Source organism: Phoca vitulina, unplaced genomic scaffold (genome assembly GCF_004348235.1).
Source record: "Phoca vitulina isolate PV1807 unplaced genomic scaffold, GSC_HSeal_1.0 scaffold72, whole genome shotgun sequence".
Classification (NCBI taxonomy): Eukaryota; Metazoa; Chordata; class Mammalia; order Carnivora; family Phocidae; genus Phoca; species Phoca vitulina.
In genome coordinates, this window is record NW_022589775.1 from 5,432,145 (window position 1) to 5,449,287 (window position 17,143).

Consider the following 17,143-nt stretch of genomic DNA (forward strand, 5'->3'; position numbering starts at 1 on the left):
TGGACACTGGTAGAGGGGGAGAAGTATTGTTAGAAATTAAGTGACCCCAGAGATCTCAGCCAATATCCACAATGAGGATCTAGGATAGCTAGGATATAGGCAGGGCTTGGAGATGTCAGATACTGGGTCAATATGTTAATTCAGGCATTATCCACTCCATGGCAGAATATGTCATATTCTGTCTACTGTGCATACCGTGGGCATTTATTAAAGATGAAGGGATGGAAGGTTGAGTGGATGCATGAATCAAATTTTGGATGATAGATTTTTCTTCAGAAAAATCACCATCATGACAGTTCTACATAGATTTAGCAATGATTAACACAATTTACAACTTCTTTCAGGCTTTATTTAATACTTTATAATGATGCTATATATATATTTTTTTTTCTTTTTTTTTAAAGACAATGTTCCTGGCGCCCTCCACAGAATGTGACCTATTCACACAATCGGCTGAAGCTAGCAGAAGCTCCAGGAAACTTTGTAATGAAATCAACTCCCTCATCAACTAAAGTCTAAAAGGAGAATAAACACGCCAACTTAAGCTCAATTCCATAGGCAACTGGAATTCTTATTTAAGATCATTCCTTAATAATGTATTTTATTTTATAAATAATTCATAAAAGTGTTTGCATTGCAATAAATTCACACATACTCATAAAGACAGGTAAATTAATACTCCTACCTCCCACCTCCTACTACATTTACTTCTAAAATCCCTTGCTTCTCAGATGCAAACACCATTCTGGTTTGCTGTGTATCCCTCCAGAATTTTATGCATTTTCATACATATTTATGAATATTTAGAAATTTATAAGTGTTTGAATTTTTCTCATCCTCCTTCTTCATATAATGTGTATTAACTACACTTTTCTGCCTTGTGTTTTTGTTTTCTATTGAAATATGTCTTGGAAATCATGCCAGTATGCATGGACCTCACACATCCTTATCACCGAGGCCTGTTTTAATAATAGTGTAGCTATATTATAAGTCATTAGTTAACCTCTTTATTCTTTTATGGAACAGAGGGTTGAAAAAATTACATTTCTTAGTTTATGGTTTATTATTATCACTGGTTTTTGCAGGACCCTTTCTTGTTGGATTTGACTTATCTACCTTCCATCCTGATTTCTGGGAAGATACTGGATTAGTGTTGCTGGATCTTTCTTGTCATGAGCTAGGAAATGATCTTTCTAGGACATTTAGTAGTAAGGATATTGCACAAATAAATCAATGTCCCATGACCTTTCTCTCTATTTTTGGTACCCAACATTCTGCTCTAAATTGTCATTTTCCTACACATGGACAGAATTATCTTCTTATTCCCCAAGTATTTCTCAGAGTTTCTACATAAATTTCTCAGTGATACCCTCATCCCTTTCTCTCTCCAGTTATGCCCCCTGGATGGCTTTGTGAGAGTTAACATCACATATTTGTTATCTATCCTCTCTTACTCTCCTATTTTAATTCCACTCTTAATGCAAATTAATCTATTAGCTGATTTCTTACTATTTTCCTTAAAGGCTATATTTTTTTTAGATTTTTTTTTTTTTATTTATTTGTCAGAGAGAGAGCACACACAAGCAGGGAGAGTGGAAGGCAGAGGGAGAAGCAGGCTCCCCACCGAGCAGGGAGCCCGATGTGGGGCTCAATCCCAGGACCCCAGGATCATGACCTGAACCGAAGGCAGACGCTTAACCGACTGAGCCATCCAGGCGTCCCTAAAGGCTATATTGAATGAAAATCCTTAAACATGTATTCCGTGAACATGTTCACATATTCATCAATAACAGTAATAATAATAATAGTAATAATAATAGATATAATAGTAGCAACTAACATTTACTAAGTGGCTACTCTATGCCTGGTACATTTATAAGTTTTTAAAAACATGTGTATTGACTCACTTCGCCCTTTCAATCACTCAATGGAGTAGATATCATCATAATCCCTATTATTATATTCTTCATTATATACCAATAAACTGACCATGAAGAGGCAAAATCAATTGTCCAAAGCCAAATTGAAAAAATTACAATCCAAGCCCAGACAGTTCAGTTCCAAAGACTGTGCTTTGACTACCACTCTGTATTGTACCTGATCCAAAGGGTCTACGCAGTCTAAATTTTAGCAGTTAATGTCAAATTGCCCTTAAAATGGCTCTCTATAAATTTAACTCCCAGTGAAACCTAAAAACAATGGTACTTTTGGTCGTCTATCTGATAAGATAGACAAAAACAAAAAACCAAAAGTACCATTGTTTTTAGGTTTCACTGGGAGTTGATTTTTTGTGTATTCTGCTAGCAAATCTTTAGGTATACAAATACACTGAATTCTTCAGAGCATTAACCTGAATATTGAATGTTGGTTTTAAAAGAGAATGGAGATTGTACTCTAGCCTCTTATTTTATAAATGAGAAACCTGGGTCTGAGAGTTTATGACTTCCATAAATTCCCACAGAGAGTTGGTAGCAAGGTTTGGGTGGAGCTCAGATGTTCTGTCTTTTTTTATGCCATTTCTGCGAATCCTCACAGCCTTCTCTAACAATCTCCCTTGGTAATCGTACTTACTTATAGGATTCCATGTTGATTATCGCATGGCTGTACCAAGATACTTACTGGGCTTCCAATATTTTATTAGAGTACAAAGAAGACATGTGGAAGGCAGGAACTAGGATAATAGTCCTGTTTTCTAACTTTTGGTACTATCTTCAGGAAGAATAAAATACCAAGAGAATGGAAAATGAAGGACAACCTACCCATAGAATCAGCCCATGTGATTCTGGCCGCCCACTAAACATGTTTACTTTAGCATCTGTTTATACCACAGGCTTCATGGTTACAAAACCTGCCCTAGATTCTCCACGACGCTAGAGAAGCATACAGAAGACTCGAGAATTGTGGAACCGGAATGGATCCCAGAATCCATTTAGTGTTAACTCCATCTGACAGATGAGTTATTGAGGTCTGGTGATGCCAAATGACTTGTCAAAAGTAACACTGCTAGTTAGTATCAGACCAGAGTTTGAATTTAAGTTTTCGATGTATAAATTTCCATCTAAGAATTAATCAATTAAGAATAAACCAATGCTTATTAAGTTATTATTAAATGCCAAATATGGACCTAGGCATTGAAGATTTGATAGCAAGACAGATATTGTCATGGTCTCCACAGAACTCACTGGCCAGTGTGATGAGAGAATGTGGAAAATGACTTTGGTGTTTACTTCCACATAGTGGGAGTTCCACTGGGGAAGAGCTTCTGGGCTCCATTTGCAAATGGAGGGGGAAATTTTCTTGTCTGATTAGTGAGTTTGGATAAGGAAATGGGCATACTTTACTTATACCTTCTCTCATTCTTGTCAGGGGCTTCCCTCCTAAATATGATTTGGCCTGCAGTGAGCCAGCATTGTTGGTTATGGGGGCATCAGTCTGTTTAACTTTGTACTTCCTATCAGGAACACCTCTTACCTTCAGATAGAAGCCTCCTTCTCCAAGGGTAATTATTTTAGTAGTAAATGTGGCAGTTTACTCTCATTTGCTTATCTTTTTGTCTTATTTTTCTATTGATTCAGAAGTTACTGAGGAACAGGGATGCTATTATTTGGACCACCATGAAACCCTAATAAATCAATCCAGATAAGTTACTATGATGACAAAAGTCTAAGGCCCTATAGAAACATGTAGGAGGGATTCAGAAGACAGGAAAGTTGTACAAAATCACAAGTTTCAGGTCATACAGTGTTGATTTACTGCCTATGTGTTATTTGCTTGTTTTTAATAATGGGTCATTCTTGCTTTAGAAACAGGCCTCTTTTACACGGAAATGATATTATAATTCACTAGAGAGGGATTCATTATAATATATGTCTATCCTGAAACTCATAAAAGAGTTTCTTTGCTGACATAGCTACGGGGTGGTGACAGAGTTATGGCAAAGGCCTATTTTCTTTTATAAGGAAAAAAAAATCTTCCAGACATACAATATTACATGTACTTACGACTTTACAGATAGTCTAAAATGACAAGTATATAGCATAGGCACTTAGAGTTTACTTAGAAAAGCACAGTCAGTCTGTGATGGTTATTAAACTATCATCTCTTAGCTTTAAATCTTCCATTCTAGTCTGGGCTTTGAGATGCTCCTGCTGAGATTCTGAAAACCCTGTTTCTCCTCTGCCAACTGTTCCCTGTTAGAGCTAGGGGACGCTAGAGGGGAACAAAGGGGACGCTAGAGGGAAACAAAGTCCGCGAAGGAAAAAGGGGACTGCTCCTTCCCGTTTTGGCTTTCTGTTCCTGGCACCTCACCCTGCAAATGGCAGTTGAATCCAGTCTTCTTCTCCCACCCTCTGAATTCAAGAGTACCCCACTGAAACCCACCTCCCCATTCCTCCAGAGACAAGCTTGCAGCGCCCCCTCCTCAGAGGTCCAGCTCTGGGCTCCAGGGTCCTCCGAGCTCCACCAGGGGACCGGCGCCCCTCTTCAGAGACCTGACTCTCAGTCACCTACGATTACTAGGTTCCGACAACCTCAACTTCTTCTGTTTGTCCCCCAATCCTATTACTCACTCTGTCAATTTGACATTTCCCTTTGCCTTTTCAGTTCCCTAATATTTGTTTAACCCTTTCTCTATATTCAATTACCATGGTTTCTATTTCTCTGAGTGGACCCTGAGCAGCCATCAGAATGGCAGTCGTACTTTACACATTCAGGGAAAGAAGTTAAACTCCCAAATGGTCATTCTCCAACCATTCTGGGTCTATAGTTGATAGATCACAATGAATTCAATATCCAAATGAGATCTAGAACGCGTCAGCATTGACCCTTCATCAGATCAGTTGATCACGTGCACAGCGTGGTATGCAGCAACACTTCTAGAGGTAAAATGCGTGAGAAACAAGCAACTCACTTTACGTTGTCTGTATCTGCAATTAGAGCAGGGGTCAAAAGCGGGGATCTTGGCAATATGACCTGGTTGCTCAGAAATTAGTTTATAGCAATCACGCACTATTAAAACTTGTTTCTCAGATACATTATTTTACAACTAATGTTACCTCTGGGCAAGAGAGGGGGGAAAAACAAAGAAACAAACAAAACAAACAAACAAACAAAAAACCAACCGAACAACAACAACAAAAAAACTAGGTTTTCCTACTTTACATTGAATTATCATTACTTAGAGTGCTTTAGCAACCCAATCTCACCCAACAGTTTAAGGAACTAAGTAAAAATTCTCCACACTGCTTCTTAGCCTGTAAAAGATTGCACTCCTCGAAGATAATCTATCCTGGTATCTTCTCTGCTCCCCTATCTGCCCCTGTGATCAGGTTATATTCTGATGCCTGGTTACAATAAACGTTTCATCTTTGGTGTTCCCCTGAGTTTCTAAGTAGGGTGATCGTATTGATTAGCTTGCCTATCCTTTCTTTGTGTTTTCTTTTTATTTTATGCTTTCAAAAATAAGCAGATGATATTGCTGGATCTTCACATGAGGAAAGAATGCATGAATTAGTAATCTTTTTCACCAACTGTTGGAAGAAGTCCAGATCCCAGCCCGACCAAACCCGAGTTAATATGTTGCTTGAAAAAAATGTGTCAGACTTTTTATTATTTTACTCTTTTAAAGGGTGAATAAGTTGTAGAGATTAAATGGTCAACATTAGTGCGTACCTTATTATTACCTTATAATGACATTAGTGTTTTCAGTTGAGAAATGTGATTCGTCAGATGTCAGGAGCTGGTGTCCGGTGAAAAGCTATAGCAATCTGGCCTGAGGCCTGAGGCAGGTTTTACTAGTGTACCTAGGTGTACCTGTTTTATGAGAGGGGTGGGGTCTCTGAGTTAAAATGATTGCAGTTTGTGGCTTCTTCTCAGAAAATTAGCTCATGGAGGAAATTCAGATCTCCTATGGGTATATCCTCTGTTCTCCTCCCTTCAAACATAAACTAGCATTAACTGAAGGGCAGTGTCTTGAGGAAGTAGGTAGGTTAGGTGTAAAGCTTCCCATTGGTAACTCTTGGCAATTTAATAATTAGAATGTACCAGAACTAAAAGCATCTCTCATGATTTAATGGTTTATTTGCCACATGTAATTAAAATATGCCTGTATCATTAACAGACATTGGCTAGGCTTGGCTGGGTCCTGATAAGCACTTTGGGAAAGGCACAGAGGGGAGGAAGGCCTAGTCAAACACCATAAAAATTTTAACACAGATTATATCTCGAATGATAGAATCATCGTATTTTACAGATGTATGGGGTCATCAAATTCAACCTTTTCATTTTACTGGAAAGGAAACTGAGGCCCAGAGAGAAAATGTGTTTTTATCTTAGTCACGCAACTATTTAGTGGCAAAATCCAAACTGGACAATGGTCTCCTGACTCCAAGCCCAGTTCTCTTGTATGACCATGTGCTGCTTCCCTCGTCCCCAGCCATCTGTCCAACTTTGCTGCAGTGACAGGCCAGACTGTGTCCACTTCCCACAAGCATGCAAGCTTTCCCAGGCAACCATCCAAATGGCCGTTAGTGTTTATACAGAAAAGTTGAAAGACTGTTCACTTAAAAAAATTCACTGTCTTTGTATTTTAAAGACATACACACACACACACACACACACACACACACATGCACACACAAAGACTTGGACATACATGACTTTGTTGGAATTGCTTTTTGGCTCCATGTTCCCTGGTAGGATGGCCAAAAGGATCAAGCCCCTCCTGTGATCAGATGCAGACATTTTGGAGTCAACACACTGTCCCTAAAGCCGCTGTTCATTGACACTCACTCCCCTTTGGGCAGTGATCATGAAAACCCTTTGCCTTTAACAACTTATTTTTAGTTTTTTTAAAAGGTTTTATTTATTTATTTGTCAAAGAGAGAGAGAATGAGAGTGCACAAGCAGGGGGAGCTGCAAGCAGAGGGAGAAGCAGGCTCCCTGCCAAGCAAGGGGCCCGATGCGGGACTTGATCCTAGGACCCTGGGATCGTGACCTGAGCCAAAGGGAGACCCTTAACTGACTGAGCCACCCAGGCATCCTTAACAGCTTATTTTAGAATACGTTGCCTTGACCTTTCTAGTTTCTTATGAGGAAATAATGGCAAATATCTGCAAATTTTCACATATGGAATAAAATTATGAAACTTGGAGTAAACAGATATTGATGGCATGAAGTCTTCTTTGCAACCACTGGAAACAAATCTTAAGGGCCTGTGACTCTGGAGTTGAGATCTGCTTATGCTCTTGATTAGCATAGAACATGGATTCCTTGGAATCAAGAGAATGAAATTGAGTCCCATATTTAGATCAGAGAAGAAAGATTTGGGTTAGTTTTGTGTCTGATTTAATTATCATTACCGGAAATACTTTTTTTTTTTTTCCAGTGCTATTTCCTGGAACTATTTCTCCCAGGAATTGTGTATATAAATTTCCGTTCCACTGCTCAGCTGTAGTTGGCAGGCTTCACATTCAGGTGGGTAAGGAGCTTTTTGGACTAATGAATTCATGCTTCTTCTAGAATGAACAGAGATGGCTTCCTTGAAAACCACCACAACTATTTCTGTCAAATAGAGCTGTCCTGCCAGTTTGGTGGAATACTTGCTCTTTTATATTATGTTTCTATTAATATTTTATAATAGCATTCTATCTTACCTGAAAGCAATGAGAAATGTAGATGTTCTAAGCCTCAGGCTGGATTGTACTCTTATGCTTAAAATCTCCATTACCTATATTTCAAGAGAGACAAGAAGAAAAGGAAAAATGTATCCTGGCTAAGTTCTTTCCTCTTTATCAGCAGTTTCCTAAACTATGGAGAAGATACACTTGTGATTATTATACCCAGGTGTTAAACAGATAATTAAAACCAAAGAGGTTAAGTATATATTTTCAAAATATATATTATAAAATATGTAGAACTAGGACTTCCAGATACATACACAGTTTAAGAATCATTATAGAAAGAAATAGATGTGTATATATACACACATACCTACAAACATACATACTTATTCACAATGATTCATAAAGTTAGTGTAATTATTACCTTTATCTGGTTCCAGGATAATTGTCAAAGAATCCACTGGCTTTAACAGGAATTCAAATTTATTTGTGACCCACGTTAATAAGCTTGCAGCAGATGGAATCCTGGGGGTCAGTTGTAACCACCAAGGCAAGGAAACCCCGGTCAAGATGGGATGGATCAGCACAAGTTTGAAGGCCTCTCTAGCTTATTGGGATGCCCAGGTTAATAATTATATAAGTGCAGGGAGGAAGTTTTCTGGAAAATAATTAAACAATCCTCTTCCCTTCCTTTCTCTTTAACATAAGTTCTAAGTTCTATACAGTTCTCCAAATGTTTTACTCTGTTTGAAATCCAATTTTTAAATATTTTTCTTCTTTAGGTATTACCCCATTTGACTCATTCCCATGTACTATCCTGCCCTGTGTTATGGATTGTAAATTCATATGATTCAGTACCTCAGAACAATGTCCTAACCTAGAGTAAGAGGTTACATACACCGGAGACTTGTTGTTCTTGGCATCTTTCCTGTAGTTTCCTCACTTCAAGGCATCAAATGAAGTGTAAATGGCTCAATCTGATCTTGGAGTGACAATGTTGGGTGTTTTATAACAATTTTATTGGTTCTAAAAGATTTATACTTTTCTTATATATTTCCTGTTCTGTCACCTATGCTTCTACGCATAGCATTGGGCTAAAAAAATATAAGCCGTGTGTGTATTCTATCAAATAAATATTTTCCAATTTCAAGTTCAATTCACTTCTTAAGTATGATAACCACAATGGGAAAAAAAAAAAAAAAGCCATAATGGAACGCAGCACTGTCATCTGATTTACTTTACCCCATGAACTCTGTTCAGAATAATTGCATACTCATTGTATTCTATAGTTCATATCTTCATTGATGAGTCATTTCTTGGGGTATAGATAATCTTCTCTTTTTTAAAGTCTGTGTGACTGATAATCTTCTCTTAAGTGATAAGCTGTGTCACTTATTTTAGAAAACACTATTGAGGTTCTGAGAACTAATCCTTGTTAGTAAGTGGGTTGTGAACACTTAAAAATTGAAATAAATTATAGACGGAGAACACACATATTTATCACCTTTATTATTGACAGAGGCCAAGTTGTAGAATTAGGTCTGTTAAAACAAATGACACTGCTGGCATTGAACTCTAGAATGTATTTACATCAGGACAGCATGAGTCTGGGAGAAGTTTCCCACAGTAGAGAAAGCAGGAAGGAAGAATTCCCAAGAAGACGAGGTCAGGGCTGAAAGGCATGTGCTCAGTATTCTTGCCATGTTTATCAATCTTAAAGGTATTGCACCTCCCCAGAGGCCTAGTGAGAAAGGATTTAAAGAGTAGTCAGAAAGGTATTTAAGGAAAATTAATTCCTCATAGGATCTAGTGAGGAAAAGACTGCCTGGCTAATATGCTCGACTAGTACAAAAGGAACCTAGATTCTGGTTCTAGCTTCCCAGCTAAGTAACTAGCTCTAGAACTTTGGATTCTGGCTTTCGATCACATCATCTGCAGAAAAACACCTGCTGTTTGATAAGATTGAGGGTCTCTTTGCTTGTTTACGTAATAAAAATGCCTGCCACTTGTTGAGCACTATTCCCAGGCACTGAATCAAGGTGTTTTATAAACTATTTCACTTAATTGTCAGAAAGCCCCTTACTTCATAAAGGCCCAGAGGGTTAAGAGACAGCTTAAGTTGTACAACCTATAGGTGGCAGATTCAGGATTAAAACCCTAGCTCCTCTGCTAATCACGATGATATATTCATGATATGTGAGTCACGATGTCACACACAATAAATACATGATCAAAGAAGCACTTAGTATGTATCTTTGAGTGAGTTGGCAAAAAAAAAAAAAAAAGGTCCTCAAAGTGACTCAAGATTCATATGGCACCCAGTTTGTGTAGTGCAAATCAGAAATCCGATGTATTCCCCAATCCTGGAGAAAAGAGCTCAAAAAAGCCTATTACTTACTAGAGATGACTATGAGTAGATACATATTGATAAGAAAGAACAAATCCTGGGGTAGTATGATTTTTAATACACCATTTTCAGTGCCTGCACTCTAGGTGAGAAGTGATTCACAGTAAAAAGTAATGATAATGACAATAATAATTATCTTTGTCATAATTGTTTCTTGAAAAAAGGATTCTGGACTTAAAATCTTTGTTCTTTATTTCTTGAAAGAAAATAATTCCAATTTTAGAATTTTTATTCTTTAAGGAAATTTCAACTTCATTCTTTTAGATCAGAATCTAAATGTAAACTTAGAGGTAATATACTTTTTTAAAAATTAAAAGAATTATTTTCTTAATCTCAGGAAACAAACTGGGGGTTGCTGGAGTGGGGGGTGGGGTGGGAGGGATGGGGTGACTGGGTGATGGACACTGGGGAGGGTATGTGTTCTGGTAAGCGCTGTGAATTGTGCAAGACTGTTGAATCTCAGATCTGTACCTCTGAAACAAATAATGCAATATATGTTAAGAAAGAAAAAAAGAGGAAGAAGAATGTAGCAGGAGGGGAAGAATGAAGGGGGGGAAATCGGAGGGGGAGAAGAACCATGAGAGATGATGGACTCTGAAAAACAAACTGAGGGTTCTAGAGGGGAGGGGGTTGGGAGGATGGGTTAGCCTGGTGATGGGTATTGAGGAGGGCACGTTCTGCATGGAGCACTGGGTGTTATGCACAAACAATGAATCATGGAACACTATGTCTAAAACTAATGATGTAATGTATGGGGATTAACATAACAATAAAAAATTTAAAACTAAAAAAAAAATTAAAAGAATTATTTTGTATTTTTGAATAATATTTCCTTTAAGTATTAAGATCTTGGAAGGAGAGCAGTCAAAATAGAATAATCTAGAATTTTCAGGAGTCCAGACTGTAAGGCACAGAAAACAATGGTGGGAGCTGAGATTCCATTCTCTGACCATCTGTCAGTGCCCTGACTATAGATACATAGCTTGGTGATTTACTGATCCCACCTGTCAGTCACATTAAAATAACAGACAAAAAAGCAAGCACAATAAGCATAGTGAACAGTTGAAGAAATAATTTTATTAGCTCTGAGACAACAGGTACGCACATCTGATCAAGGATTCATTTCACTTCTGATTCACTTCTGAAGTGAATCCAGAAACTATAATTTCAGCAGGTGCTAGTATAGGTGGACATTTTAGTATGACTAGCACAGTGTTGGTGGTTATGAATAAATATAGAGTTACATGGTTTTGAGATATTCTCTGTGATACTGGGAGTGACAATATGGTTAATTGAACTGTCAGGTGAGACTGCTAATTCATCAAGGGCCTCCTGGTGGATGAGATCCATTTTTTTTAAACAAATTGTGTGTAGCACACCCACTGTATGTTGAGAGCACTAATAGGCATTTCATGCAGAACTCAAAGAAAAAGATGCAATTGAGAAACTCAATGGAACAAAAGTTTAAAAATCTATTAATGTTTACACTGGGCTTAGAAATGATATAGATTTATTTCTTATCCATTAGAAAATATGGTAGATAAAAGAAGGATTCAAAAAGATATTGGCTAATAATACAGTTTCAAGATAGCAGACAGAAGCAAACAGCAGAATTATGCAATTATATTTAGGCCTTTGATAGCATGCCAAGCACAGTAGCTTTATCAACTCTTTAAAACTTTGTTACAAAGCAAATTGTTAGTCATCTAAACAAACACTTTAAAGTATATATATTAAACCAGAGACTTTAATCATCCATTAAGTCAACTGAGCATTAAATAAATTCCCGGGTAGAGTTTTGTTTGATTCATAGCATTTAGAACAGTAGATGTACATGCAAATTCATTGTATTCCTTTCTCTGCTGTGTATGAAAGAGAGATAAGCATAAAAAAAGACTTGAACGTTTATATTTGGATTTGTAAAATTTTTATAACTGTAGAAAGTAATATTTTAAATCTATAAGTAGGTTTTTTTTTAACAAAAAATAGATGGTCTTTTATTTGGGAAGCAGAAAGTATTGGTCAGCTGTGCAGTGAATTGTATGAGAAAAGAAATAATTTGTCTATTTTTAAGTGCAAATTTAAAAAAAGACCTCAATTGCATTCTACAAATTAGCTGCCATTGGAACTATGGACATAGTGTGTTAATTAATAGGCATATTTTATACCTAAGTGAAATTGCATAGACATATGTGAATCTTTACATTCTATGGTTTTCTAGAAGGTAATGTGCTATAGAGGACTGATGCCTACTTCTCTTTGCTATTCAATAATATCTTTATTAACAGTAGCATAGAAAATTGTTGATTATATACTCTACAAAGTCATAGAGTGGGACCAATTATTTTTTAATTACTTAGGGAATCAAAGCAGGACTCTTAAGTCTAAAAATCACTTTGAGAATCACCAACCAACATTTCTAAAACTCCCCCAGAGCTAACATGACTTAGATTGTGTTTTTCTTTTTTTTTTTTAAGATTTTATTTATTTGAGAGAGAGAGAGCACAAGCAGGGGGAGTGGCAGGCAGAGGGAGAGGGAGAAGCAGGCTCCCCACTGAGCAGGGAGCCCGATGTGGGGCTCGATCCCAGGACCCTGAGATCATGACCCGAGCCAGAGGCAGACGCTTAACTGGCTGAGCCACCCAGGCATCCCAGGTTGTGTTTTTCTAGAGTTTTTTATTCTATTCAGATAGATAAACAGATGGATAGATGATAAATAATTTTGAGAAATGTTCATTGATATGTGTGAGATTATATAAAATGTAACACTTTATTTATCATATTTTATAATCTTATTTTTTTATTTTGTAATATGTCTTTCATCATACAATTCATATGGATCTATATGTTTATATGTAATATGAATCCACTGTTTTTAATTCTCATAAAATATATTTAGTATAACTACATTACATTTTATTTCGTAGTCTCCCTTTGATGGACTTTTCCATTGTTTCTAATTTTTCAGTATCCAGGCAGTGCTGAAATAAATATTGTAAGACTGAAAAGAATGTTTCTGTAGGGGAGACATTAAGAAGTGGAAGTATCTGGTCATACAATGTGTGCATTTTAAATATTCACATAGATAGCAGCTCTATAAAATTCTACTACCACCTTCAGTTTATAAGAATATGTTGTTAAGTTGACATAAATAACTAAAATGTTTGCCAAATGGATGATGAAAAATAACATCTTGCATTTATAATTACTAATTACTACTTGGTGGAACATTTTTCAATGTGTCTATTGACGACTTGTACTTCTTTTATGAGTAATTGCTCATAGTTTTAAAAAGATTTTACTCATTTATTTGAGAGAGATAGAAAGAGCACAAGCGTGGGGTGAGGGCAGTGGGAGAGGGAGAAGCAGACTCCCTGCTGAGCAGAGAGCTTGCCATGGGACTCAAATCCAGGACCCTGAGGTCATGACCTGAGCTGAAGGCAGACGCTTAACTGACTGAGCGACTCAAGTGCTCCTAATTGCTCATATTCTTTATTTCTTTTTAAGTCACTTGGGTTGTTCTTTCTTTATTTGTAGTTCTTAAATATTCTAAACAATAATTTTATGGTGCATGTTATACCTGTTTTGTCTCAATCATGCTTTTTTGTCATTTTTTTTTTGCCTGGTTTTTTTTAATTATTATTATTTGGTTATAATTGACATATAATAGATCCAGATGTGCTGATTTTCCACTAGGACTATTTGCTAGACTTTAGGTCTACAGAAAATTTAGTGGAAAGTACAGAAAGTCCTCATGCTCCCTCTCAGCCTGCACACACACTTTTGCTTTATTTTTAATTTCTTTGTAATGTCTTCTGTTATCAGGAGATTTTGATCTTGATGTAGCCACATTTACAAATCTTTTATTTTATAACTATTTGTTTGCTTATTTAAACAAATGTCTTATATTTTCTCCCATTTTTTCCCCCACTGATGAGTTTATGTATCCTTCCCTTGGGTGAAAATAATCTATATCTCTTTTTAAATGTATCTATTACCCCCACCCTCCTTCTCCCTCACTGCATATCCATACCCCAGTCAATTCACATTCAGGTATCAATGCCATTTCTTCCACCAAGTACTCTCTAATTCTCCTGTTAGAGTCTTCCCTCTGATTCATTTTATATTGTACTCAAAATGGTTGAGGCAGTATTATGTTTGTTTCAGTATATTACTCCTCAATAGTTCTTGAGAACAGGATCTATAAATCTTGATATCCCCGAAGAATCTCATCCGATGTGTCAAAGAATAGGTTTTCTATTAAAGTTTGTAAAGAGAAAGACTGTATGTTTAGTTTGGACAGCTGAATACTCAGCTGGGACACACAGTAATTATTTTCAAATACTTGAACACCTGTTCAGTGTTAAAGGAATTAAACTGGTCCTAAATGGTCAATGGATGGTTGCTAAGAACAATTTGATTTGTGTCAATATAAAGAAGAAATTTTCAACAAATAGTATTCTCTGAAAATAGAATGAACTCACAAAGGAGCGGCTTGATTGTCCACAGACATGCTCAAGCAGAAGTGATGCATTCATATTTCTTCTATAAGTCTTTCTTACATGTAGTAGCCCTACTGAGTAAGTAAAATGGTAGCCCCTTTTGTATACTTCAAGAGTTTTAATTTTAGACTCCTGATATTGATGACCTTCTTCCAGTCATCCAATCTCTGGTTAACACCCACCTCCACAGTCCATTTTATTTGACTTTAAACATGATTTGCTATTTATTTACATAATTCTTAGGATAGATGTTACTTTTTACCACTGAGATGGATGATTTTATTTTCACTTTTTGGAGAACTTTTTAGAGGTTAAATCATTTCTCTCAGGGTTCAATATTAAATCTATTCCAAAGCCCAGACTTTATCTACAAAACCAATAAATACACATTGTGCAGGAAAATATATGTACATTTATTACTTTATATAATTTGTACTAAATTGATTTATGTTTTCTCCCGGTTTTCTATAGACATATCAATCACAGACACTCTAAGGGAAATGCCACTCAATGTGTTAAAAATAGAACAAAACAAAACAAATGAAACTCCTAGGAATTCATATTCTATCTTCTTTATATTTTTGATTAGGCTATTAAGCTAAATGATAGGAAAGTAGTACTTCTACAGAGCTATGCATATTGCCCAGAACATTGATAAAACTTTAGTGAATATGAAATAAAGCATAATGCAAAACATTATTTCCCAATAAAAATTTGTTTATTAACTATGAACAAGAACCTTTTCTAGAGTCAGAAAGCAATAGTTCAACAAGAGAGGGTTATAGCAGAATCACAAACATAGATCATCACTAATCATGAAGTGTCTATAAGAGTAGTGTGTCATTCCTTTAACAAATATTTCTTGTGCTGCTGCTACTCCCAAGGCTCTCCCCTAGGCATTGGGAACAAAAGCCAAAGGCCAGCCAACTGAGGGCTTTGGGGCTTCTTTGGAAGAGAAGATTTGCAGGTCTTCTGATTTTAAGCTGTAGTTGAACACTGCTGCTTGCATATCCTGATAATCAGTCAGTAGGGGATGGATGCAATAGCTGAACAGAGCATATTTAAGGTAATGTTATCCCTTAACTCATTGGGAAGATGCTGGTTAAGCAGTCCACAAGACTATGGATAAAAAGCAAAACATTCTGAAAGAATGTGCTGGAATCATCAGTCAAACCAAAAAGGCTTTTCTTCATCAAGAAGGTAGGGGATACTCCCAGTGGCAGACAAGGGACAGCGACAGCCAACATCAGAAAGCTGGTGATGGTTGTATTTGATGTGGGATCTCTTCAGTGTATCCATTGTGGTGAATTGCAGAAACAATACTACCTTCAGGATAAGCCCTCAACACAAAGGACGTTAACAGAGTGACAAAGAAAAAAAAACAACTAGCAAATGATCATGGTTGTGGTTAGTAAGTCCTGGAGTTGTATTTGAGGTTAATATAACAAGATTCTTAAGACACATGAAGTAATTGAGCCGAATATTAGAGAAGATGACTACTTTGTAGAATCTGCCCTGGGACAATTTCCAGTAATTATAAATGCAATAAATTGCTCAATAGCAATTCAGAGGTCTACAACCACTGCATAAATACCTCAGAGGAGGAAAGGTACTTGGAATGCAGCTCAGAGACTGGAAGTTTCTAGAAAAATATCTCAGCGGTTGGCAGCTCGTCGGTCCATAACGTGGATATTGGCAATTTCTCACTGAATAGTCTTGGAATTGGCAGCTTCTGGCAATATGACATGATGGTGAGAAGCTACTGGGTATGAAGGCAAGATTTTGGTAGTCTCTATACCCCAAACTACCCAGTCTACAGTGGTTTAGGGGTCGGAAACTATTGGACAAGCAATTAAGCTGCCCAAAGCATTTGAAACCATTGCTAAAGGTCTGGCAGGCTTTAGTTGGACTTTGGCTGGGTGTGTAGCAGTAAGATACATACCCCTTGGTCTGAGTACGTGGGCTGCAGCTGGGATTGGGTCCAATGTTGGTAGTTTCACAAGCACTGCAGACTTGGCCCACTGTTGGAGAGTAGCAGGGCACACAGGAGTTTGATGGGTCGCAACTTGTGGTGCAGGTCTTGAGCTCACAGCTAGGAGATCCGCAGCTTGGTGCTTCACCATAGGTTCCTTGGCAGTTACGCAGGAGCCAGAGATTTCCTTGGTAGCTACTGGGTAAGCAGAGCCCAAAGGTAGGGCTTACATCGCTGGAGCAAAGAGCAACGGAAGGAGTCACTGGGATGTAACAGTGAGTTCTGTAGGATGTGCCACTGTAATCCCCAGAACAGCCCAGAAGAGACATGGAGCCTGACTGCATGTTCAGTGATGGCCGTGGAGGTATGGTGATACTATGGTTTACGGACTTTTTATATCTTTCCTGGGGATAGTCTGCAGCCTCTCCAGACTCTCTTCCTTCTCATCGCCTGGGACAACAACATGACAACATCTTATTAGTGCGTTGTTTAGCTACAGCTGCTGACATCTTCATACTCCTACAAAAATAAGTTTATTTTGATTCTTCAAAGAATCTCTAATCGCCACTTTGAGCATCACCCATCACCCATTATCTGTAGACCATAGCTTCAGTGAATAGTGATTTTAACGTTAATAAGCAAA

General features: G+C 37.3%; 1 protein-coding gene across 1 annotated transcript; it reads right to left on the bottom strand.

Annotated features, from left to right (window-relative positions):
• Positions 1 to 16,082: 16,082 nt before the first annotated feature.
• LOC116625008 (keratin-associated protein 24-1) lies at positions 16,083 to 16,844 on the bottom strand. Its single transcript, XM_032393302.1, has one exon. The coding sequence runs from the start codon at positions 16,842 to 16,844 to the stop codon at positions 16,083 to 16,085; it is 762 nt and encodes a 253-aa protein (XP_032249193.1).
• Between the last annotated feature and the right edge of the window lie 299 nt (positions 16,845 to 17,143).